At 42.1% G+C, this 25,873-nt stretch overlaps 1 protein-coding gene across 3 annotated transcripts in view; it reads right to left on the bottom strand.

Annotated features, from left to right (window-relative positions):
* LOXHD1 (lipoxygenase homology PLAT domains 1) overlaps nt 1-25,873 on the bottom strand; it is a 277,309-nt gene that overhangs the window by 116,912 nt on the left and 134,524 nt on the right. For 2 of the 3 annotated variants that reach the window (XM_043977280.1, XM_043977281.1), the window contains exons 15-23: nt 23,150-23,226; nt 19,636-19,832; nt 16,129-16,321; nt 14,144-14,304; nt 10,816-11,272; nt 9,967-10,121; nt 6,907-7,040; nt 3,339-3,517; nt 729-833 (exon numbers count right to left, since the gene is read on the bottom strand). In XM_043977280.1, coding sequence (XP_043833215.1) covers nt 729-833; nt 3,339-3,517; nt 6,907-7,040; nt 9,967-10,121; nt 10,816-11,272; nt 14,144-14,304; nt 16,129-16,321; nt 19,636-19,832; nt 23,150-23,226 — 1,658 coding nt within the window. The remainder of the gene's footprint in view (nt 1-728; nt 834-3,338; nt 3,518-6,906; nt 7,041-9,966; nt 10,122-10,815; nt 11,273-14,143; nt 14,305-16,128; nt 16,322-19,635; nt 19,833-23,149; nt 23,227-25,873) is intronic. The other variant, XM_043977283.1, reaches the window with a different exon arrangement.

Below are 25,873 nucleotides of genomic sequence, written 5' to 3'. Positions count from 1 at the left end.
TTAGCTGCTTCCATGAGCTAGGGAGGCAAATGGCACCCAGGCATCCCTGTGTTGACCAGGAGGAGTGATCTCCAAGGAGCCTGTTGGAGCAGAGTGTGCCAAGTATGGAGATGGCCCAATTGAAGAACCATCACCAATCCCCCATTCCACCTCCTGCTGTGGCCTGAACACCCTTCCCACCCTGGAGGCCCTAGAGATCTCACTAATTCTATCTTCTCCTTGTTGTCCCACCCCATCTTCCTCTTAGTTCTTGCCATCACTCAGGCTGTGAACCACCTCTTATGTGTGATAGGACAGGCTATAAAAATATATTGTTTTATGCATTACTGGTCTGTGTGATTCTTTTGGGAACTCTTTTTTAAGTTCCATAAGTGTAGGTATAGATTAGGACCACAAACTCCAGGGTGTTTAAACAAGGAAATGTCATACAATTTTTCTTAATAAATATTTTTATCCCTCCCTCCTCTCCCTACTCCCTAAGATGATAAGCAATCAGATATGTTATACATGTGCAATTACATCATAGAGTTTTTACAAAAAAGGAGGCACCCTTCTTTGAGGAGATGGTTTGAATGCAGTATTGTCTAGAGGCAGAGGGATGGACCAGATGACTCCCAATATGGTCCCTTATAGCAGAAGATACAGATAGGTCTTACAACTCAATCCAGTTGCTAGGAACATAGTTATCTAAACAAATCAAGTCTCACTCGCACACCCAGGGTTTTTACCTGTATCATCATCTGTGCCAAAAAGAGTGATGAAGACATTGGCATCTGTGCCTGCTCTTTTCTTGTCACCAGTCTTCACGGTCACTGAATACATGGTTGATTTATCTGCCGGGTGAGGGGTGTGGAGGTGTGAGCAGTGTGAGCTGTTCTCAGTCTCAGGCATGGTGAGAGAAAAAGACAGGTCTGGACTGTGGCCCGTGGGTCACTGACACAGTCAAGTAACCTTAGATCCACAGGCCAGGCAAATCTCCATGATTCCATGGCCAATAGGAAGAGCTGCCAGGGTGGTGCTCTCAGGAACTGGTGATATTCTGCATGGTCTCATGGAGGGTTATGGGGGAGGGGGAAAAGGAATTGGTTAAGGGGATAGGCTATGGGTTTAGTTCAGCTACCAGCTGCCACCAGAGAAATTGGGTCTCTTCCATGGGTCACTGGGTATACCCTCCATGGATAGTCCCACTTCGTCTGCCAACCTGTGGAATTTCTGTCCCTCTTTCCTGATAAACCATGATCCTTCCTGGAAGCAACATTCAGTTCAATATAACCTCTTCTAGAAAGTCTTCCCTGTTGTACCTTACCTAGAACAGCCACTCCAATCCTTCCTGAAAACCTTAAGTATTCTACCTCTGAACAACTAGAATTAGCTTTCCCAGTTGAGGGGGTGGTAGACTTGTGATTTCCTTCATGCACTGGTATAGGGAACTCTTGGTATAGAAACTCCCTCCATCAATGCAGGCCAACACCTCAGTAATTTAAGAGTCTTAGAGAGTTGCCTGTGGGCACTAAAAGCTTAAATGTCTTGTCTATGGTCACACAAGCAGTAATGTGTCAGAGGCAGGACTTAGACCCAAGCCTTTATGATTCCAAGGCCTATCCTCAACCTGCATCATCACACTGCATCTTGACTAGCTATGAATGTTTTTTTATAAATTCCTCTTGTCTCCCAACTATGGATTTCTCCCATGTGCTAGTCCTTTCTTTCTCCCTTAGCCTAAAAACTTCTCGAAGGCAGGAACTGGGTCCTTCCCTTTTTCTTGGGACCACACAGTAAGTATCCAATAAATACTGTTGGGAGATTGAAGCAGTCACACTTGGAGATGATAAGGCACTCTGTCCCCCTGTCTGGTGTTAGGACACCCTTAACCAGCAGACCTGGGCCATTCCCATGATGCCAAGCCACTGGGTACAGAGAAGTCAAGTTTCTTTGATCTCTAGGTAAATGTTTCTAATTGCTGCCAACTGTAAACTGTATTCATTTTCCTTTTCCTTAAAGAAAAAGTTGGGGGGATTTTAGTTACCCATTCAAATGTCCAACCTTCACAACCTCTCTGGAATACAATCTTAGTTTAGGTTCTTAACACTTCTCACCCAGAATATTGCAGCCATCTCCTCCTTGGTCTCTCTGTTCCAAGTCTCTCCCCACTCCAGTCCATCTCACACACTTCTCTCATTAAGCACAAATCTCAACCACCTGACATCCTACTCAACTAACCCCAGTGGCTTCTTATTGCCTCTAGAATAAAATTGAAAGTTCTATGATTGGTTTTTGAAGCCCGTCATAACTTGGCTCAAATCTCTTTCCAGCTTTATTGGTCCTTACATACCTTCCTGCACTGCACCATCCAACCAAAATTGGCCTTCTCTCTCTCTCTCTCTCTCTCTCTCTCTCTCTCTCTCTCTCTCTCTCTCTCTCTCTCTCTCTCTCTCTCTCTCTCTCTCTCTCTCCCTTATTCCCAACACTCCTGTTCCCATATCTTTGTACTGTTCTCTATGCTTAGAATGCGCTCCTTCCTTATTTCCACCTCACAGAATCCCTCTTCTTTTTAAAGATGCTGTTCATCTTTTGTGTGAAGCCTCTCCTGATCTGCTGACACTCCCCTCCTCCCAATCAATGCGAGTGCCCTCCCTCCCAAACTACCTTGTATTTAATTACTTTGTGTGTACACGCATATATATGTACATATACAAATATAGGGATGTATTTATTAACTTTATATTTTTGTTACTTTTTTTTATGTTCTTGTACTCTTCCCCCCATTAGAATATGAACTTCCTGTGAGTCGGGATTATTTCATTCTTTGTACCTGTCTCTCCCCTGCCCTGCACAGTGCCTGGTGCAGAGTAGGCATTAATAAGTACTTGTTGATTAATTGATAGAAGAGTGCCTTGCACACAGTAAGCACTTAATAAGTGCACTTTGAATGTAATTGAATTGAAATAATTAGAGACCAAAGTAGGACTGTGTATGATTAAATTCCAAATGTGTAGCATAAGTAATAAATTCTGTGGGTAGGCAGAAGGGAGAGAATCCAATAGAGGCTGGAGGTTTGGGGTAGGTGGTGGCAACTTGAGCTGGATTTTCAAGGACAAGCAACAGTGGGTACTCCAGGTAGGAGGCACAGATCTGGAGGCAGGAGTGAGCATAGCACATGCAACCCAGTGAGGATGCCAGACAGGCCTAATTGGAACAGAGGTGTGCAGGGTGAAAGGGGGAATGTAAGATTGAATCATGGTGGTAAGAAGCAGAATGGGGAAGGGATACAGCGTGAGGATTTTAGGAGTCTCAATTGTTGATGGGAAGGAATGAATCAGTACTAGGTCAAGGGGAACCTTTCATATCCAGGGCCAGGTTGGCAAGCCCAGGGTCTTCAGTTCCTCCTTCCTGGCCCTCTTCCTCTTCATTCTCCTCGTCCTTCAAGATATATGACTCATCCACTGGGATCAGCTCCCTGGAGAGCTGCCCATCGTCTTCATCGACTGCCAGCCAACGCTGGCATGGGAAGTAGTACCTAAAAGGAGACAAGTGAGGCATGGTCGACTGGCACCTCAAACTCTGTGACAGTCTCTGGAAGACAGTGAGGGGGCCATTGTCAATGTCAACTGATAGGAGCAGTGTTTGAAGCATCCCATCTCCTACCTGGCCTGACATGATCCCCAGCAAGGTCCACAAAGACAGTTGCATTTTCTCTAGAAGTTGCCAGAACTACTTGGGAGGAAATGAAGGTTTTAGGGGGCTCTACTCTACCTTTTCCCACAAGTGTTTTAGAATAGGTTACTAGTAGGTTGATAAGAACATTGGACTTAAAGTCTTAAACCTAGGTTTACATTCTGGCCCTGCTAAAATCTATCTAGTTGGGTAACCTTAGTCCCAGAAGGACTAGGCACATCAAGTGATCCAAAAACCGTGTAATTTTACTTTAAAATAAAAAATTTCATCCTACTATATCTATTTTCTTTGCCTCATGAATAAGAAAATGCACCATGTCAAGTGACACAGCTTGGTCCTTTGAGGTATTCTTGAATTTTAGTCCTAACAATGTTAAATAAGTCATTTCTTGGCAGCTAGGTAGTTTAGTGGGTGGAGCACTCAGTCTGGAGTCAAGAAGCCCTGAGTTTAAATCTGGTCTCACACACTTTGTGAGCCTGGACAAGTCACTTCACCTCTGCCTTGCCTCAATTTCTTCATCTGTAAAATAATAATATTATTATAAATAAAATTGTAATAGCACTTATCATCTAAGGTTATTGTGAAGATAAAATGAGATAATATTTGTAAAATGCTTCTCAGATCTTAGAGTACTATAAAAATGCTAATTGTTATTAGCATTGTATTTTTCGGAGCCTTTTCCCCCTATATATCAAATAAGGGTTATAATACTTGTGCTATTTCTATAGCTATAGTCAGGAACAAATTATATACAGGGTATGAATGGGCTTTGAATGTTGTAAAATACTACATAAATGTGATTTATTACTAGTTACCAGATTAAAGTGCTTGCAATTTGGGATATGAAGTAGAAAAAAGCTGGGGCAGTTGGAAGGAGAGAAGATAGAGATTCCAGTGAGGCGCCTCAGTGTGGGGGCTGGAAAATTTAATGGGTAACTAAAGGTTAGGAGGGGAAAGACCCTTGCTTGTGGAATCATTAGATCACAGAATGTGATCAGAGCTAGAAAAGATCTTACATCTAGAAGGGATAGACCATTTAGTCTATGCTTTGAGAAATCATTTTTGTAATTAATATCTTGGGGATATAATCCTGACTTCCCCCATTTCAAAGTCCTTCTTGATAAAATAAAGACAACTCTCCTTGGCCCTGGTCATGGCCATAAACTTTTAGGAATCTTGATAAAATAAGAATGAACCTTCTAAATTCTTGTTAGGACAATAAAAAATTTTGTCTGGGGTAAAGATTAATAATTAGCCCTAGGTTCAGGGGTGGGGGGGGGGAGGTCTGCTATCAGTTCTTCATTTTTTGTTTGTTTGTTTGCTGGGCAATGGGGGTTAAGTGACTTGCCCAGGGTCACACGGCTAGTAAGCGTCAAGTGTCTGAGACCAGATTTGAACTCAAGTCCTCCTAAATCCAGGGCCAGTGCTTTATCCACTGCGCCACCTAGCTGCCCCCAGTTCTTCATTTTAATATAGCCTACCTACAAATTAAGTTGGCCAATCAGAGGTGATTAGGTATCCCTCAGGAATACCTCCTCCTCGAAGGCCATATAATCTTTGACCTCACTGCTATTAAGGGTTTTGGGTCTGAGAGAGATGGCCAAAGACCTCATTCTACTGATACCCCCTGGCCTTATTAATAAAATGATTAGATTGCCCAGAAACTATGTCTTTCATATTTTTAATCATCACAATGCCTTCATTTTCTAGTGGAGGAAACTCAGGCCCACAGTAAGAGAAGTGATTTGCCCAAGGTCAGAAAGTAGGAAGGAGGAGATTCCAACTCCAAATTCAGTGCTCTTTTTGCCATACCACATTGGTGTGGTGAAATTATAATAGTAACAGGATATATTATGTATCATCTATGCAATATATTCTATACATCACATATTTATCTAAGAATATATGTTGTATATTCATAATATTATGTATCATATAATAACACTTTTATTATGATGATTCGGAAGCTAGGTACTATATATCAATCCTGAAGGACTGGAAGGATTTAGGTTGGGGGGTGATAAAGAGAGTTGTTTTGGATATATTGATTTTCAAATGTCTACTGGACATCCTGTTCAAGATTCCTGAAAAGCAGATTGGAGTTGCAAGACTGGAGGTCAGCAGAAAAGTTGAGGAAGGAAAGGTAAATTTGAGAACTGTCAGCATAGAGGTGGTAATTAAATTCATGGGAACTGATGAGATCACCAAGTGAAGTCATATAGAGGGAGGAGAGAAAGGGTCCAGGACAGAACCCTGAGGGACACATAGTTAGAGGGAGTGTTCTGGAGGAGGATCCAGCAAAGGAGGCAGAGAAGGGGAGGTTATATAAGTAGGAGGAGAACCAAGAGAGTGCAGTGTCCTGAAAACCTAGAGGGAAAGGAGCATCAAAGATGAGAGAGTGATCAACACTGTCAAAAGTTGCAAAGAGGTCAGAGAATGAGGACTGAGAGAAGGCCATTGGATTTGGCAACTAAGAGATCATTAGTAACTCTGGAGAGAGCAGTTTCAATGGAATGATAATTCAGAAGCCAGATTGTAAGGTGTTGAGAGGAGAGAAAGTAGGGGCACCTATTGCAGTGCCATTTTTATATAGTCCTACAAAGTGCAAATAAAGGACAATAGTTAGCATGAAGTGAAAGTTCTTTCAAGCTAGGGGATACATAGATATGTTTGTTGGAAATAGGAAATGAGCCAATAGAGAGTGAGAGACTGAGAGGGAGCAGTCTGTTGGAGGAGACAAGATGGAATAGGATCACCTGAACAAATAGAGAGGTTAGCCTTGGTAAGGAGTGAGGCACAGAAGTGAAAGGAGGAGAAAGTAGCCAGCATTAATACCTAAGGAATCAAAGTTGTTCCCATCCAAAAAATTGTGATCTGGCATCTTCTGTGACACTGTACCTCCCAAATTCTGAGACACCCTTCTTCGTATAGACCAGACCAGCCTTCCACTGGACCTGAAGGCAGTCTTAGGACAGTTTTTGTTGCAGAGTTCATACTCTGGGAGTACAGGGTTCCTTCACCTGTGCCCTTAGAATCACAGAATGCAGGTTGGCATCTATCCTGAATATGCTCAAGGGCAGCACTGAGTGAAGGAGTGATGGGGTAGGGAAAGGTATGGGGGCGAGCATCTAAAGCATGAGAAAAGAAAATGCAATGTATACATAGGACAACATTTGCCTCTCCCTTGGCCATTCAGTTGTGAGTCTGCCACTCTCACCCCTAGCCACTCACGTGGTTTCATTATTTTGGTCAGTGATGTCCACTCGATCAAGGAACCAGCCAGAGGCATTGCCAGAGTTATCATGACGAATCCTAATCTTCTTCAGGGGTCCCAAGTCAATGGCACTGATGATAAAAGTGTCTGTCTGTGGAGGGTAAGGATGCAACATTCAGAAAGGAGCAAGTCCAGCAACCCTAGCCTATTTCTAGATTTTCTAGAGAAAGCTCAAGACTACAATTTTTTGGAACACTAAATGCAGCAAGCTGGAACAGAAAACATTCAGTCAGCCAATCAGCTATTTGGTATGGCTACTCAGCATTTTTAGCATATCATGAAATTCTATGTCTTCTCACTCCCATTGATCATGGAAGAGGATGGAGGAGAGAGAAAGGCTTAAATGGGTATACATATGTTATATATGCATGTATGTATATATTTGACATGACATAATAAGAAAAAAGCAGGACATGGATCAATTACAATCCTGTGTCAGCCACCGGCTAAGTGATCCTAGGCAAGTCATTTAACTTGAGCCTCAGTTCCTATACCTGTAAATCGGGAATAACAACAATGCCCATCGCCTAGAAATGTTGCAAGGATCAGATAACATATAAAGTGTTTAGCAAACCCTAAAATGGTTTATAAATGGAGGCATTAAAATATATATATATATATATGTTGTATATGATGATCCTCAGGGAAGTAGCTGGGTTATAGTGGATAGAGACTTAGCCTCAGAGTAAAGAAAACCTGGGTTCTAGTCTTGTCTCTGACACATATCCACTTGTGTGATGCTGAGAAAGTTACAACTCTCAGTGATCCAGACAATGCTCTAAGACTATGGGTCATAGAGAAGTTGCTGATCTGCATAGAGGGAGATTCCTCACTGGGAATTCCATACATCAATGGGGAACCACAGGTTTGGTCCAAAAGAAATGATCATAATCAAAAACAAATGTATAGTTGCCATGTACAATGCAGGTATGACAAAAAGACAAAAACCCTAAGCTTTCTATCCTGCAGGAACATAGAGTCAATGGCAAACAAGGAAACCAATCATCAAACATTTATTAAATATTTACTGCACATCAGGCATCATGTTAGGTGTTGGACATAAAAAAAGCAAAAGTAAAAACAGTTCCTGTTCTCAGGGAACTTACATTCTAAGGGAGGTGATAACAGGTACTTACATAGATACATGTGGCAGCTAGATGGCACAATGGTTAGAGTGCTAGATCTGAAGTCAGGAAGACTCATCTTCCTGCATTCAAATCTGGCCTCAGACATTTACTAGCTGTGTGACCCTGGCCAAGTCACTTAACCCCATTGGCCTCAGTTTCCTCATCTGTAAAATGAGCTGGAGAAGGAAATGGGAAACTACTCCAGTGTCTTTGCCAAGAAAACCCCAGAATGGTGCCGTGAAGAGTCAGACATGACTGAAATGACTGAACAACAACAAAAATGATTGATAAAATCATTGTGAACAATGAATTGGTGAATACCAAACCATCGTTGTCAGGGGAAATACAGGGTTAAGTTCTTGCAAGCCTATGATCACAACATTTAATTTAGCACTTTCCAGATTAGTGAATTTCCTCTTCCTTTTTCTGGATGTAGTGTATTGTTGATTCATTAACATAGAACTCACAGTCAACAGCACTACAATTCATGCATGAATGAAGCTTATCTAACACCCATATTTGCTCCATAAGACACATCACAGTCTTCTTGTGCTTAGGAACACCAGCTAGCACTTCAGCACTGTGCTTGGGGGCCATTTTAAACAGTGAAATCACCAACAAAAAAGCACAAAAATGTGAAAAATGTAGCACTAGAGATGGCCTGTAAAGGACACTCATTTACAGTATGAAAGTTGAAACAAGCAGGCAGAGCATCATCTCCTTGTTTGACCTCTCCTGGGAACATGAACATGGGTGATGAAAACTCTCTGCACATGTCTGCGAATAGCTGTGAAAGTGCCCTGAGTATTGATTTGGGGGTTACAAATAAATTTGAGTGCGTACGCAAATTCCAATACGGAACCCACAAATGAGTATCAGCTGTACATACAAAACAAATACAAGATGATTGGTCATTAACACTAACAGCTGGAGGGATTGAGGAAGACCTCATGTAGAAGGGGATACTTGAAGTGAATCTTGAGGGAAACCGAGGATTCTTAAGAACAAGCAAGAAGGCCAGTAGCCAGATTTCGAAGGGTTTTAAATGCCAAGTATTTGCATTTATACTTGATCCTGGAGGCAAGAGGTCTAGAACTAGAAGGGCCACTGAGTCCAATGTCCTCATTTTACAAATGAGGAAACTAAGGCATGGCAGCTAGGTGGTGCAATGGATAGAGTACAGGAAGACTCATCTTTCTGAGTTCAAATCTGGCCTCAGACACTTACTAGCTGCGTGACCCTAGGCAAGTCACTTAACCCTAGTTGTTTCAGTTTCCTCCTCTGTAAAATGAGCTGGAGGAGGAAATGACAAACCACTCCAGTAACTTTGCCAAGGAAACTCCAAATGGGGACACAAAAAGTTGGTCATGACTGAAATGACTGAACAACAACAAAGGTACAGAGGGGTTAAGTGACTTGCCCAAGGTTATCTAACTAGTAAGTCTGCTGTAGTGTCCTCTTGAGTCTTAGTCCAACGCCTTATTTACCAACACTTGACATGCATTGAGTCATTTAATTGTCACAACAGTGACATGAAGCTGGCTGCTTCATGACCCCAAAAGAAATGCAAAGACAGATTTAGAGCTTAGACAGAAGATTCTGTACTTTCCTGCCATTCTCGTGTCATCATCCCTGATTCCAATCCATTCCACTGGTACAATAGTTTGCTTATAATATGCATGAATTAATATGTTCCCCCCCATTCATTCACTTACTAGTTGGACAAATCACTTAATCCTTCTGTGCCTCGGTTTCCCCATTTGTAAAATGAGGGGGTTAGACTCAATGGCCCCTAAGGTCTATGCATGGTAAACTTTAAATCCCTGTTTGAATTTGTTACAGTTAATCTGTGTAAAGTGCATATAAATAAATTGTTATTGCTGTTATTACCTGTCCTTGTTCAAACTTATTTGATTTATCTGATTTTCTTAAAGCTCGTTCCCCAGTATCCCCATACTCTTCACCATAGATATTCAGGTAGACGTTGGCATCAGTGCCACCTTTGGGCATCTTCCCTGTGATCACCTGGACCTCATAGGTATTGGCTGTGGACACAAAAGAAGTCAGGATTTAGGAAACCAAGACTTGATCCCAATCCCCAGAAATCAAGCCCAGTTCCAAGGAAAACAAATGGCTGTCAGCATGCTGGGTTTTCAAAGGTCAATTGTACATGCCTCTAAGACCAGTGCCAAAATTGGCTTCCCTAAACTGTATCTTAGCCCCAGCTCTACCTCCCCCCTCTCAATTCCTACTCTTTCCAAAAAGTCCATGGGTACTGAGAGATTTAGCCAGTGAAGTTTGTCTTTGGCATCTCCCACTTCCTATTTCTAAATGATTTCCTATTCTCTCAGTGCTTTCCTGTCTCTTGACTACCTCCTTTAACCCCCTCCCCAACCCCACCTCCCATCCCTAGCCACCCAATGGATTCATGTTACCCTGAGTCCATTTTGGGGGGGAAAATCTGATCTCATAAACTCATTCACACTAGAATGCTAGCAATAATTTTCCCCCTTTCCAAGGGTATCTTGTAGTTTAAAAAGAGGACTGCAAAAAGTGAAAAATGCTTGATCCCAAAGACCAAATCGCTAATGGTGGGATTGCAGGCACTGGGCCACCTGGGTGGGGGAGATATTTGTGACACCTCTGGGTGACTGCCAATTCTGCCTCCACATAAGGTGGTGTCACAAATAGGTGTCTGATCAGCTCCGGGGAGGTTATTCAACCCTGTCTCAGGCTTACGCTCAGGACCCGATCTTCCAGACGGCGCCAGCTCCATGACAAGCTCTTTATCCTCCTCATCCGTGGCTAGCCATCGATTGGCTTGAAACTTGTAGACATCAACTACTTCCTGCATGCCCGGCCCAAATTCTTCCTCTTCATCCTCGATCTCGGTCTCCTCTTCCGACTCCTCTGAAGATTCCTCCTCCGAGGAGGACTCTTCTTCCTCAGACTCCACGTTGCTGCTCTTCTTTTTCTTCTTCCTCTGCTCCTTGGCCTTTTGCCTCTCCTTCCTCAGCAGCTGCCTCAGTTTGTCCTGCTCCTTCTTTTTTCGGGCTTCCTCCTCCGGGGTGACTTCCACCTCCTGAAGCACCAGCCGCCTCAGCTCCACCGTGTCCACGAACCAGCCAGACCCGAAGCCTTCGCCCGTGTGGCCCACACGGATCTTGAAGATCTCACCCACATCTGCTGCCTCTAGCTGTTGCCAAAGCACAGGTCAGTGCCTTGGGGGATGTCTGCCACCCTCCTTCCCCTCCCACCCAAGAAGAACGGGCCCCAGGGTCCCCAAGCCTATTCAGACTCAGGCATGAGATCATAAGGAACTAATGCTAGAAGGGGCCTCTCAATCTCCAGAACAGTCATTGCTTAGCACATCATATCTGAGGTGTCAAGCCAGCCCTTGGACGTCTACCATCATTTGTCCTCACCTTACTTATCCAATCTTTTCTCATGCTACTTCCCCACAGTAATCCTTTACTCTAAGCAGGTCAGTCTCCTTATTGTCCTACACATATATACCAAGCTCTTTGCTTTTTTTCATGCCTTGCTTCTGTCATCCTCCTACATTCAAGGCTCACTTCACCCTTCTCCTCTAGAAATCCTACCTATCCATCAAGGGCCAGCTCAATCCCCACTTCCTCTTTGAAGCCTTCCCTGATGAGATGATAAAGCAGAAAGATTGATGTAAGAATCGTGGCACCACAGAAAGAATGCTGCCTAGGGAGTCAGAGGACTTACCTAGACTGAGCTAGCTAGCATTTTATACTATAATACTTTAAGGGTTTTCAAAGTGCTTTACCTATATTAACTCATTTGACCTGGGTTCAAATCCCATCTCTGATGGGTACTGCCAATGTGACCTTGGGCAAGTCAATTGACCTTCTTGAGTCTTAGTTTCCTCATCTTTAAAACCAGAGGGTTGGACCAGATAGTCTTTGAGGTCCCTCCTGGCTATAGCTCTGTGATCTTTTAATCCTATGACATCGTTTCAAATCCCGGCTCTGCCACTCACTATCTGTGTGGTTAGAGGCAAGTCATTTTACCATTTCACTTTCCTCAACCATGAAGTCAGGGGGCTGGACAAAAATGATCTCCAAGATCTCTTCAAAGTCCATGTCCTCTGGTCTCCAGACTCCATTCTCCCTCTTCTGAATTCTGTAGTTTATAATTCTCTCATATTTATTGGTCGTATCTCTCCAAATACTCTGCAAGCTCCCAGAAGGCAGAGTCAATTCACCTTTCTCATGTATCCCCAATGCCTGCTGTAGGGTCGAACCCACAGAAGGTTCTAAATTCACTGGCTTAACATTTTCTCATAGGCATCCAGCTCCTATATGATCTTTGTAACACATAAAGCCTCAAAGGCTCCACCACATCCTACTCTATTAAATGCGTGGTTGGCCAGATTGGTCAATATATTCAAATAAGGCCTGACTGATAATGAGGAAGAATTATTTCCTGTCCCTCACACATCATACTCCTCTTAATTCAGTAGTAGTAGTAATAGTAGTAAATTTCTGGCCTTCACACATTATACTCTTCAATCGAATAAAAATAATAATAATACCTTGACTTTATATTCTTTGTTTAACATTTCAAAGAATTTTAAAACTTTTCTATCATTGGATTCTAGAAGCAAATAGGGAACTGATCATTTGTGCCCATTCCACAGAAGAGGAAACTGAAACTAAGAGACCACACAGTGTCAGAACTGGGATTAGAACCCAGAAATCTAGACAACCATCCTGGGAGTTCTTTCCCACATATTCTGCATATACACATACTGACACACATGTATGTGTATGTTGTATATTTTAGATGTTATATATTTTATGACATGTATATATTATATATCTTTATATATGTATGGCATGCATATGTACATATAATATATACACCTTTCTACATGATATATATATATGTGTGTGTGTATCAGTACAGAAACAGAGACACCCCCCTGTATGAAATTATTACCTGAAAGACAATGTTGAAGCCCTTGGGGAAAATGAATTTACACTTTCAAACCAATAAGGGACTTCTTAGTAAGTCACTTCTGTAGTGCCCTTAGTCATGAACTTTCCTGAGGCCATGCTAGTGTCAGGATTCATTCCCCTCATCCTAGACCCCACACCTGTCCTGCCATCTATCTACCCACACCACCCACCCCAGCCACAGCAAGAACAAACATACAGTGTATATAGCCACCTCTATATAGAACTATACAATATAGTACATTGAGTCTCCATACATATACACAATCACATAATCAATAATAAAGTCATGATGATGATAATAATAATAATAGCTAGCATTTATATTATGCCTACTGTGTTCCAGGAACTATGCTAAGCACTTCATGAATATTATCATACACATATGCATGTATATGTAGGAAAGTATAGTCATGTATACATGAAATGTGTGTGTGTATATATATATAATATATATAATATATAGTGTGTTTGTATATACATACATATATATATATACACAAACCCTCTTCCTTCCCATATTCACCAAAGTCTCACATACACACACACACACACACACACACACATACACACACACACCATTCCCCTGCACAACTCTATACACAAATTAGCAAAGAGGGGCAGCTACGTGGTGCAGTGGATGAAGCACTGGCCCTGGATTCAGGAGTATCTGAGTTCTAATCCGGCTTCAGACACTTGACACTTACTAGTTGTGTGACCCTGGGTAAGTCACTTAACCCTCATTGCCCCACCAAAAAAAACAAAAACAAAAAAACAATTAGCAAAGGAAAGCAAGAAGACCACCATGACATATGACCCCAACCCTTGGCTGGGAGACAGGTCCCTGGTAGGCCTATGGAAGATAACCCCCTCCAGTATTCTAAAGGAATCAGGTCTCCACTGGTGCCTTGGGCAGTGACCTTACAAAATGGTCTTCCAAATATCTCTTCCAGGATAGCTATGCAGGGATGCCACCAAAGTGTCTGGATGGAGGAAGGATGGACAACACCCAGTGACTCCATCCCAGGTTCTCTGTGGACCCATGGCCCATGCACCTATTTCCCCTCTATACTGCATACCTGAAAGGTGTCCTTGTTTCCCCGCTGGAAGACTTTTGAGCGGCTTTTGAGATAGAGCACTTCGGTCTTGCCCTCCTCCCCATAGATCTGCATGTAGACCTGGGCACTGGTGCTTGCATTGCCCACATCTCCGGTCACGATCTCTACCTCATAATGGATCACTAGGCCAGAGACAAAGGAGGGAAACAAAGGTTTAGGGGTGAAGGAAACCCTACTCTATAGAGGGAGCTATCACCTCTAGGATGACAAGGATTCTAGGGGACACCACCCAATCCGCAGACAGTATTCATTGATCTGCTGCTCTGCATCCAGCCTTGTGCTAGCTTCTGGACTGGATGGTTCATGGAGTTCACAGTCTAGTTTGGGAGGAAAGGACAATTTCACACATGAAAAGATAGCAAAGTCCCCAGACCTGTAGGCAGTGGACAGGGCTTAGTACACAGCAGATACTTAATGAATGCTTGTTGATTGATTGACAGAAAATGCTCTAGAATTTGAGAAGAGGGAGGATCAGTGTGAGGAAGGATAGTAGAGGTGTCATTTGAGCTGGACATTGAGCCCAAGTGAGATTTTTTTGCTTTGTTTTGTTTTGTCTTGTTTTTCACAATGAATAGAAAGATTTACCATTTTTAGTCAATCACTATGAAGTTCTTTCTGTTACTATTAAGCCTTACAAATACAACAAAAACCCACTTTTATCAAATAACATTTTAGAGATGTTTCTGTTTTATAAAATGAAGACAATTTCAACAGACCACAGTTTTGAAACTGCCTATTAACCAACGACTGTTAGTGTCACAGTAAGTTTCCATGCAGAGGGACTTGGCTAGGCAAGAAAGGGGATGACATTCTAGGTGAACAGAATAGTCTGAGGAAAACTTTAAGATTTCATAGTACAAGGCTTGGGTTGACTAGAATAGAGAGTTCAAGAAAAGGAACAGTTGAAGATAAAGCTAAATATTGAGGGTTACTGTGGAAATGAATGATTGACCAAAGGATTTGTACTTTATTGTTTCAAGTAAATGGATCTGGCTCGATAGATTGGAAGGGAAAGAGATGGGAGGCAAGGAGACCATTTAGGAGGCTGTTGCAAGAATCCAGGTGTGACACATAAATGCTTGTTAATTGTATGATCAAATTTCATTTGTGGCGTATGGATTCTTGTTGGCTTCATTATTTCAAATAGGCATTTTCTGACTGTATCTCTAGGTTTGGGGGCTCCAATACAGGGGCCTTTAATCCCCTTCTGACTACTTTTGCCCATTCCTTCTGGATTTGAACATTTAGATATTCAGGAAAAATGACTGGGGAAGAAACCATTTAGAATCACAGAGACAGTTTTGCATGCTTTTACAACTATAACTAATTTTTAAAAAAATAAATGTTATTCTGGGGGCGGCTAGGTGGCGCAGTGGATAAAGCACTGGCCTTGGATTCAGGAGGACCTGAGTTCAAATCCAGCCTCAGACACTTGACACTTACTAGCTGCGTGACCTTGGGCAAGTCACTTAACCCTCATTGCCCTACAAAAACAAAAACAAAAAAAATAAAAATAAAAAAATAAATGTTATTCTAATGATGGATTCTTTGAGAAAACAAAAGAATCCAGGTCTGAGGCAATAAGGGATTTAACTAGGCTGGTTACTCAATGGTTTTGTCTGCTGCCTGTGAAGATGAATACCATTCTGCCTTCTTTTGCATGCCTTATAATAGCTAAAATAGTTTTGAGGGCACCATAAGCGATAGATAAATATTTCTAGATTGAGGCATTAATCAATGGGGACTCTTCACATCTTGCTAGCCATCATCTGTCTTTTAAGCAAACTGTTACACCCATGCAGGTCTTGACTTCCCAATCATAGAATGAGGTTACTAGAGTTCCTTATGGGTATTACCTCTACACAGGACCTTCTCTTAAGGATGCAGACCAGGCCAGTGATCTTCCTTTCCTACTGAGTAAAAAAAGTGACCTCCCCTCTGCTTACACGTTTCAATCTCTTCAACCTCGCTGGGGTACAGCTCCACTTCTGTGCGCCCATCAGCCGCTTTCTTGTCCAGCCAGCGATTGACAGGGAATGTGTACTTCTTCCCTTGGCGGGGCACCCGAATCTGAATGCTGCCCAAAAACCATCCTGCCCGCATGCCCGCGCTGTCATGGCCAATGATAAGCCGGTTGATCTGGAAGGAAACTGAGGGCTAAGTGGAGGGATAAGATTTGGTGAGGCCCACCTTATACAACTGAATGTTTGAGCCAGAAGGAACTCTGGTTTTGGTTTTGGTGTTGGTTTTTCTTTTATATTATATTTTATATTATATTATATTATTTTCTTTTATATTATAATCTTATAATCTTCAACAAAGCCAAATACAAACATGCAGTCTACAAAGAAAAAGAAAAAAAGGAACACATCTGAAATTAAGTGTTACTTACAATTTGGTGGATTTTCTTAAAGTATTATTAAATTTAACAAAGGAGCATCAAAACTGCCCTATTTGTCTGAACCTCTGTGTATGTTAAAATGCATGATTGATGTTCTTTAATTTCTTTTCTTTTGCATCTCTAAAATTACCCACTAACTTACCCTTCCCTAAATAGAAGCCCTCCCTTATAACAAATAGAGTTGAGAGGGGGAAAATCAATGCATTAGCCATATATGAAAATGTATATCTCATGCTGCACCTCTATCACCTGTCTGCCAAGGAGCAGAAGACAAGCTCTGGGAGATATTTTGGAGAGCAGAGAGACCTTCTCATTTTACCAAAAGGGAAACTGAGGTTCGTTGTGTTTAAGTTGCTTGCCTAAGGCCACATAGCTAGTTAGCAGCACACTTAGGACTAGGTGGCATGATCCTGAAGTCAGTGCACTTTCTATTAACCCATTCTACTCCCTCTCAGGGAGCTCTCATAGACCACCCACTCAGTAATAACATTCCTATGCCTAGCCACAAAATTATATTTGGCAGCTGAGGGGAAGGGGGAAGCTTCTCAGATACTATTTTGAGTTATACCTTTTGGCACCAGCCTCAGAAATGTGGTTAGCTTAGCTGAGGTCATCAGGACATCCAAAAGGGAACAAGCAGGAAGGTATTTGGCAGGTCCTAGACAATCCCCAATGAATGAGTCTCTGGGCTCCCTAAGCCTTCACTCCTGGGGAAGGCTTGGACCATATGAGGCAGGGGATCATTCTTGCTTGGGGACTGAGTCACAAGCTGCTTATATGGTGTGATTCCAGAAGCTTGAGACAGTAAGCTAGGTCCATAGCCTGCCCCCAAAAACTACAGCCATAAACCCTGCCCTTGGGACAAAGCCTCTCATTCTACAGCGAGAAAGTGCAAAATATAACTCTCACTTGAAGACATTCTCAAAATACAGATTTAAGTGGAAGGGGAAAGAGCAAGGAGGGTGTTGGGTGCTTGAAGAAGGATGGGAGCAGCACAATAGCAAGGGGATAACTAAGAAGTGGCATGCTATTGGGGAAAAAAGAATTCACTCTGGAGGCAGGAGCCCTGAGTTCAAATTCCGACTCTGGTGTTTATTATTTGTATGAAATTGAGCAAGTCACTTATTATCTCTCATCCTCAGAGTCTCATCTGTAAAATGAAGATGTTGCCTCTGAGGTCCTTTTTTACTCTCCATCTACTCTCCATCTAGGATTCTCTGAGTCTAGACCACTTTGCCTCTCCATAATTTTGTTTGGGAGCAGCCCTGAGTACAGGACTAGATGGTATAGAAAAGATAGGTCTAGGCCTTTTCAGGGAAGGTCCTAAAACCTGGGAAGATTTTTGTTTTGTTTTGTTTTGTTTTGTTTTGTTTTGTTTTGTTTTGTTTTTTAGTGAGGCAATTGGGGTTAAGTGACTTGCCCAGGGTCACACGGTTAGTAAGTGTTAAGTCACTGAGACCGGATTTGAACTCAGGTACTCCTGACTCCAGGGCCGGTGCTCTATCCACTGCGCCACCTAGCTGCCCCTCTGGGAAGATTTAACGAAAGCTGCCTGTTGGCAGAATTATGGAGCAAGCAACATACGTTCGGCTCTCCTCTGCCTTGCCTTTCGGCATGGTGGGTGATCCCCTTTGCTCTCCTGACATCATCTTCTCTGGCACCTCGATGCCCCTTCTCTTTTTTTAAATTTTTTTTTTAATTAAAAAAATTTTTTTTTTACTCTGAATAGAATTTTATTTTCCAAAATATATGTAAAAACAATCTTCTCAAAATAGCCTGCTGGGATCCAGGACCTGGGAACACTGATCCCGACTCTCATTACAGGTAAGGCAAGTATGATATCATAGCCGCTACCTCATCCTTTCTCCCATCACCAAAGCCTCCAAAGCCCAGAAATTAACCATTGTTCACAGCTCTTCCAGTGCTCGGCTTCAGCCTTTAGAATGTGTGACACCGTTACTAAAACAGACTCCTGTTATGAAGTTAGGAAGACAAAACAGAGAAGAGGCAGGGGAGCAATATAAGCAGAAACAATGCTGGATTCTGACTCCAAAGATCTGGATCTGGGTCTGGAGCCTGACTGTGGGCAAGTCCTTACTCCTCCCTGTGCCCATTTCTCATTATGCAAAATGTAACATTTGCACTATCCCCTTCACAGAGCTGTTGTGAGCATCAATTCATGTAGGATAATGTAGGGATGTATGTAGGTAATGTAGTTATCCCCTCCGCATCTTGACTTTCCCTATCATGGTATATGTGTGTGCATGTATGTGTGTATGTAGATGTGTGTAGAAGTATACATACATATGTGTATGTATATATTATATTGTATATTATACATTATATATTATGTGGATGTGGATCAGCATAAAAAATTAAGTGGGAATTTTTTTGGAGTTTTGTAGAAGCTGCAGTTGACACTAGGTCAGCAGATGATACACAGAAAAGTTTAGAAACTAAGAAATGCATAAAGTATATGTATAGTGTTGTATAATATCAATATAATTTATCTTTTAATATGATAATAATTCAGAATTCTCTGGTACGAAGGGAGGGCCAAATAATTTTACGTGTATTTTCCACTTGCCAAGGCACAGCACCCCTAATTCCACCCACAATGAGGAAGGAAAACTGTACTCATGTCAAACTTTGAAGTTGTCTATAAAGGTAAGAGAGTAACTAGGTGGGGAAGTGGATAGAGCACTAGGCTTGGAATCAGGTAGACTCATCTTCCTGAGTTGAAAACTGACTGCAAACACTTACTAGCTATGTGACCCTGGACAAGTCACTTAACCCTACTTGCCTAGTTTCCTCATCTGTAAAATGAGCTGGAGAAGGAAATGACAAACCACTCCAATATCTTTGCAAGAAAACCCCAAGTGGGGTCATGAAGAGTCAGTCACAACTTGAAACAACTGAACAACAACAACATAAAAGTAAACCATCACAGGTCTTATTCATCTTCAGAACTGATGCATGTGTGCTGGGCAAGACAAGGATGTGAGGAAAGCTAAATGTCATATCAGTACACAGGCCTAGGAAGAAGACTTACCTCTCCAATGTCCATAGTCTCAAGGGTGAACTCGTCAACTCGGCGACGCTCAAAATGATCACCCAGGTTATTGTTAGAGACCTGGAGGATCTGCTTGATGGTGTCTCTCTTCTCTCCATAGAGTTTGATGTAGACCTTAGAGTCAGTGCTAGCACCTCCAACATCTCCTGTCTTTATGCTGATATGATAGCGAAAGTCTAAGATCATGAGAGAGAGAGGACATTAGTGCAGAGAATAGATGGAGAGAGACTGATTCTTGTGTGTCTGTCTCACTTTGTACTACACAAGTACCTATAAGCAGAGGGTGTGACTGAGCTGTAAGGGAGAGAAACCACTGGGCTTTAGTCAGGAGACCTGGGTTCTGACCAAGCTTCTTATGCTAGATGTGAGACCTTAGATAATTCCCTTCATTTCTTAGAATAATGAGATATAAGAACTGGAAGTGACCCTAGAGAGCTCTAATTCACTTTCTGCCTTTTGTAGATGAGTGAACAATGGGAAAATGACTTACCAATGAGAGGGGAAATGGGTTACTAATGATGTTTCAATCAATAGCTGGCAAAATTAAAACAACTCTAGTTCTGTTCATTCTGAATCTAATGCTCTTTGGACTATGCCCCTGGGCCTCAGTTTCCTTATCTAAAAAATAGAAAACCTTTTCTACCTACTTCATAGGATTTTATGAAAGTAAAGTTAGATTGTGAAATTGTATCAAAAAGAAAAAAACCCTCTCTGTTTAGACAAGTTATTCCGATCAAACCTCTACTATCCAGATATTTTGGGAGAGGAGTTTTTCTGGTTAGCTAATGATTCTACCAAGCACCAAAACTCTTTAAAACCATTTTATGTAAATCTTTCTGATATTTCATATTTCCCTGTCTTCTTATGCCTACTTTCTATAGTTTTTCTATTTCCTCCTTTGATGTCAAATTGTTGGCTTTATTTCTCACAGCTGTCAATAGAGCTGTTTCAGTTTTAATTACTCTTTTCCATATTCTAATCTGCTGTAGCCAGAAAAACCAGATTATCCCATCTGTTAGAAATGTTTGCAGATTAAGAGTAAATTAGCTGAGGGCAGCTAGGTGGTGAAGTGGGTAAAGCATCAGCACTGGATTCAGGAGGACCTGAGTTCAAATCTGACCTCAGACACTTGACACTTACTAGCTGTGTGACCCTGGGCAAGTCACTTAACCCTCATTGCCCTGAAAAAAAAAAGTAAATTAGTTGAGAATAAGGATCTGGGATACTCTCTTGTGAGTAACATGTATGGATTTTAGTGCTTGGATTTTGTAACTTCTATTTTTGGCTATTCAAAGGCCTTGTTCTTCAATCATTCAGTCATATCCAAACTTCATGACCCCATATCCATGACTTTGTCCATGGAACTTTCTTAACAAAGATATTGGAGTATTTTGCCATTTCCTCAGTGTATTTCCATTTTACAAATGAAGAAATAAGGAAACAGAGGGGTTAAGTAACTTGCCCAGGCTCACACAGCTAGTAAGTGACTGATGCCCGAATTGAATTCAGATCCCCCTGATTCCAGGCCCAGATCTCTATCCACTACCCACTCAAAGATCTACTCTCTTCCTTTTCTTCCAGTGCTTAACTCTTTCAGATTGATGAGATAACCAGAGCTAAATTCTCAGTATATAATATTGGTATTGTACAATACTATACAATAAAATATATTTTATGTTATATAATAAAAGTATATGCTGTGCTAATATTATCATCACTGAGCAATGGAGTGATTATACATTGTTAAGGAATAGTCTTATCCCCAACCTGGGCCTAAAGCCCCATCTGTTGATTTCAGGAAAAGGATAAGACAGAGGCATAAAAATAGCAAGTAACACTAATTCTGACTCTGGGAGTTTATCGCCATTCCCAGCACCTGCCTGTTAGGAAGCTAAAGTTAGGGAAATGGAACTCCCCAGGGGGCCGGTCCTCCAAGCTAGGCCCCAATAAAATAGCCAACGAGGCAGCTGCAATCACAAAGGACAGCTCTGTGGGCACAGTTCAAATTAACCAGCTGCTAGAGAGGCCCAGAGGCCTCCTTTAGAAAGATGCTGTATTCTTCTCTCTATAAAACATTAGCAGAACCTGAGAAGAAAACCAGCTCCTCATAATTCCATATTCTGTCTACCCAAATTCCATTGTCCCAGCTGAGGATCTAGGGGGGTCCAGGAGCTGTCACTCACCTATGTCAAGGACACAATGCACTGTGACAAAATGAGGGCAAGAAAGCAAATCAGGAGCCCTGGATTTACTGTTTAGCCTAGGGTATTTCTCCCTCAGGAACTCAGTTTACTTATCTGTAAACACGAAAGGTCTTTCCTAGTCCCCCACTCTTATTTCTGAGATCATGTCCCATTTACACTGTATATATCCCATAGTTGTTTGCATGTTGTCACCCCATTAGAATGTGAGTCCCTTGGGAGCCGAAATCCTGTTTTTGCCTTTCTCTGTATCTACAGTGTTTAGCATACTGTCTGGAACATAGGAAGTGCTTAATAAGGAAGACTCATTTTCCTGAGTTCGAATCCAGCCTCAGACACTTACTGGCTGTGTGACCCTGAGCAATTCATTTAACCCTGTTGGCCTCGGTTTCCTCATCCATAAAATGAGCTGGAGAAGGAAATGACAAACCACTCCAATATCTTTGCCAAGAAAACCCCAAATGGGGTCATGAACAGTCAGACGTGACTGAAATGACTCAGCAGCGACAAACCCTTAATAAATGCTTGTTGACTGGCTGAATGTAAAATTGGAACAATATCTCCTCTGCTTTCTTCAGAAGCAGATGCTTTGAAGATCAGGTCCCATAATGAAGAAGAATAACAGCTCATATCATCTGATTCATCCCATACATTATCTTCTCATAGCTACCTGTGGTTATTGGATTTTTATAGATAAGGTAACCAAAGCTGAATAACTTGTCCTATAACTATTAAGTAGCAGTCAGGACTCAAACCCAGGTCCTCTGCCTCCTGAGTTCAAATCTAACCTCAGACTCTCACAAACTATATGACCCTGGGCAAGTCACTTAACCTCTGCTTGCCTCAGTTTCTTCAATTGTAAAATAGGACTAATAATGGCACCTGCCTCCCACTATGGTGAGGATCAGATGAGAGATCTTTGTACACCACTTATCACAGTGTTTGACACGTAATAGGTCCTCAACAAATGCTTATTCCCTCTTTCCTTTTCCTCATCTGCACTCTCTCCCCATTCCATTCTGTGATCATGGCTAGCTAGCAGCAGAGAGCAGGCCAGACCCCAGGCTCCTCATTTGGAGTTCAGAATGCTTGGCTCCCACCCCCACCCCCTCTGCTTCCAAACCAACATGACTTCCCTCCCCCTTCCCTCCTCCTCTCCTTCCCAAAGGCCACAGCTCCCCTTTGGCCTGGGAAGTCTTCTGATTCCTGCTCAATGGAGTGAATACCCCTCCCCAGGAACACACACCCTACGCAGCCCTTCAGAAAGGCATGCTCCCCCAGGGATAACTCACTTTTCAACGTCGCATTGCTGCCACTGGGTAACAATTCTCTGATCAACTGGCCATCGTCCTGATCCCTGTCAAGCCATCTGGTGTGTGAACAAAGGGAAGTTATATCTTCAAGAGCACCCTTGGGAGGGACACATAGAAATTTGGCCAGACTAGGGATGAAGCAAGAGGCATTGGACTATGACTTCCCCAGAAAAAAAAAATAGAGGGCTATGGAGGAGAGAGAAATCAAGAAAGGAAGACCATTGGAAAATGTCAATTGGTTAAGTATTTATTAAAGACTTACAGTATCCTTAGAACTAGGCTAGACATTGCAGGGATACTAGAGAACTATAAAATAGTTGCTCTATGGAGCCTTAGAAGGTAGCCATGGTACAGTGGAACAACTCCCAGAACTGGAATCAGAGAGCCCAGGTTCAAATTTCTCACCTGGTGATTACTACCTTGTGTCCTTGGACACATCACAACCTCCCTGAGCTTTGGTTTCTTTATTTGTAAAATGAATGGGTTCAACTAGGTAGTCTAGAGCTCTTCTGTTTCTAGATACATGAGTTGATGAGAGGAGTCACACTTGGCACATAATAAGTGCTTAATAAATGCTTATCCTTTCATTCTACAATTTTGGCAGAAGAAATGGCATGGGTGAAGGAGAGGAAGAGGTCCTGGAATATTTGAATTCATAGAACATCTATTAAGCACTTATGGTATGCTCAGCCCTATGATGGAAATTTCAGGGGATACCTGAAAAGAATAAAACAGGGTTCTTGCCCTAGGTGAGGGAGCTGAAATACAGAAAAAGCCCTGGAGCCCAAGCTAGAGGACTGGGTTCAAATATCTACCTCACTAGGTGTATGACTTGGACAAGTCACAGTATCCAATATAGAATATGAACTCATCCTTCCTGACTCTAAGCCCAGCATCCCATGCCACCTAAGCTGCCTCTTTTATAACCCAATCAATTGCTTAGGTGATGGGGTGGTGATCTGTATTGGTGGAGAAAGTTCCTAGACTAGGAATTCCCCACCCTTGATGAAGTCATAGATCCTTCCAGTATTTGTGTATAATTGGAATGACTGATGATCCTAGCTGTCTGATGATCCCACGGTTCTGGAAGACCACAGCTGGTTTGTTCTACCTCAGAGCTATGTGCCCCCTGAGAAAGAACCTAAGATCAGAATTACAGACATAAGACATCTGGTCACTGTGTCCCTCAAGTGTATTGAGTCCTGTGTAAACAAACAAAGCACCCCCCAAAAAAAAAGACTTTTCCCTTCCCAGAGCCCCACCCCACCCTACTTCCATATTTTTTTCCATAGGGCTGCACATCGAGAACCTAACTATGCCCTTAGTGGGAGAGATAACTAACTCCTTGATCACAAAGTTCATTAATAAAAGCGAAGAAATCCATTACTATCTGTCAGTTCCTAGTGCAGAGTGCTTGGGAACCCAACTTAAGTAGCTCAAATCCCCAAATTGTTTTCGTGTTTGCAAAGCATTTTCCTTACAATCCCATGAAATACATCATTCAAGTATTGTTATCCCCATTTTATACATGAGGATGCCTCTCATCTTCAAAATTCATTTATTCATTCAGTAAGCCTGAGAAGTATCTCCTAGTCATCTTGAATTCTATATCAAGACCTGAGGAGAACATGGGCTGGTGACAAGAATTCCTAAATCTGGACTTTGAGTGAGAAGACCAGTGTCCTGGAGGACTGCCTCCAATCTTTGTTTTGTTGTTATTTCAGTCACTTCCAACTCTTTGAAACTCCATTTGTTGTTTTCTTGGCAGAGATACTGAGTGGTTTATAATTTCCTTTTCTAGTTCATTTTACAGATGAGGAAATTGAAGCAAACAGAGTTAGGTGACTTGCCCAGGATCACACAGCTTGTAAGTGTTTTTGTTTGTTTTGCAGGACAATGAGGGTTAAATGACTTGTCCAGAGTCACACAGCTGGTAAGTGTCAAGTGTCTGAGGCCAGATTTGAACTCAGGTCCTCCTGAATCCGGGGCCAGTGCTTTATCCACTGCACCACCTAGCTGCCCCCAGCTTGTATCTGAGGCAAGATTTGAAGTAAGGTCTTCTTGACTCTGGGTCTAGCACTCTATCCACTGCACCACCTAGCTGCCTAACCTTTACCGCCTTTAACCTTGGGTCTTTTCAGGGCCTCAGCTTCCTTATCTCTCAATGAAGCGGGGAGGGGTTGCAATGAATCAAGGGTTCTCAACCTGGGTTTAAGATTTCAAGGATCCATAACTTTGAATGGGGCAAAAATTAGATCTTTATTTTCACTAACTTTTGGTTTCCTTTGTAATTCAATGTATTTTATTTTGTGTTTTTAAAAACATTATTCTGGGGGCAGGCAGTGGATAAGCACCAGCCCTGGATTCAGGAGAACCTGAGTTCAAATCCGGCCTCAGACACTTGACAACTTGACACTAGTTGTGTGACCCTGGGGAAGTCACTTAACCCTCATTGCCCCACAAAACAAAAACAAAAACATTATCCTAAGGGGTCCATAATTTTTACTAGACCACCAAAGGAATCTATGACACAAAAAAAGGTTAAGAACCTCTACCCAAGATGATATCTGAGCTGCCCCCATGACAACATTAATAGTCTGATTCTGTGATACAAATATACGCAGGGCATGGTCCTTGAAATCACACTTTGCAATTTCCCTACAATAAAACCAAATCCTTCCTGTTTCCCCAGTCCTCCTGGAT

This window comes from Dromiciops gliroides, chromosome 1 (genome assembly GCF_019393635.1).
Source record: "Dromiciops gliroides isolate mDroGli1 chromosome 1, mDroGli1.pri, whole genome shotgun sequence".
NCBI classification, from domain to species: Eukaryota; Metazoa; Chordata; class Mammalia; order Microbiotheria; family Microbiotheriidae; genus Dromiciops; species Dromiciops gliroides.
This window is presented reverse-complemented; position numbering and strand designations above follow the sequence as displayed.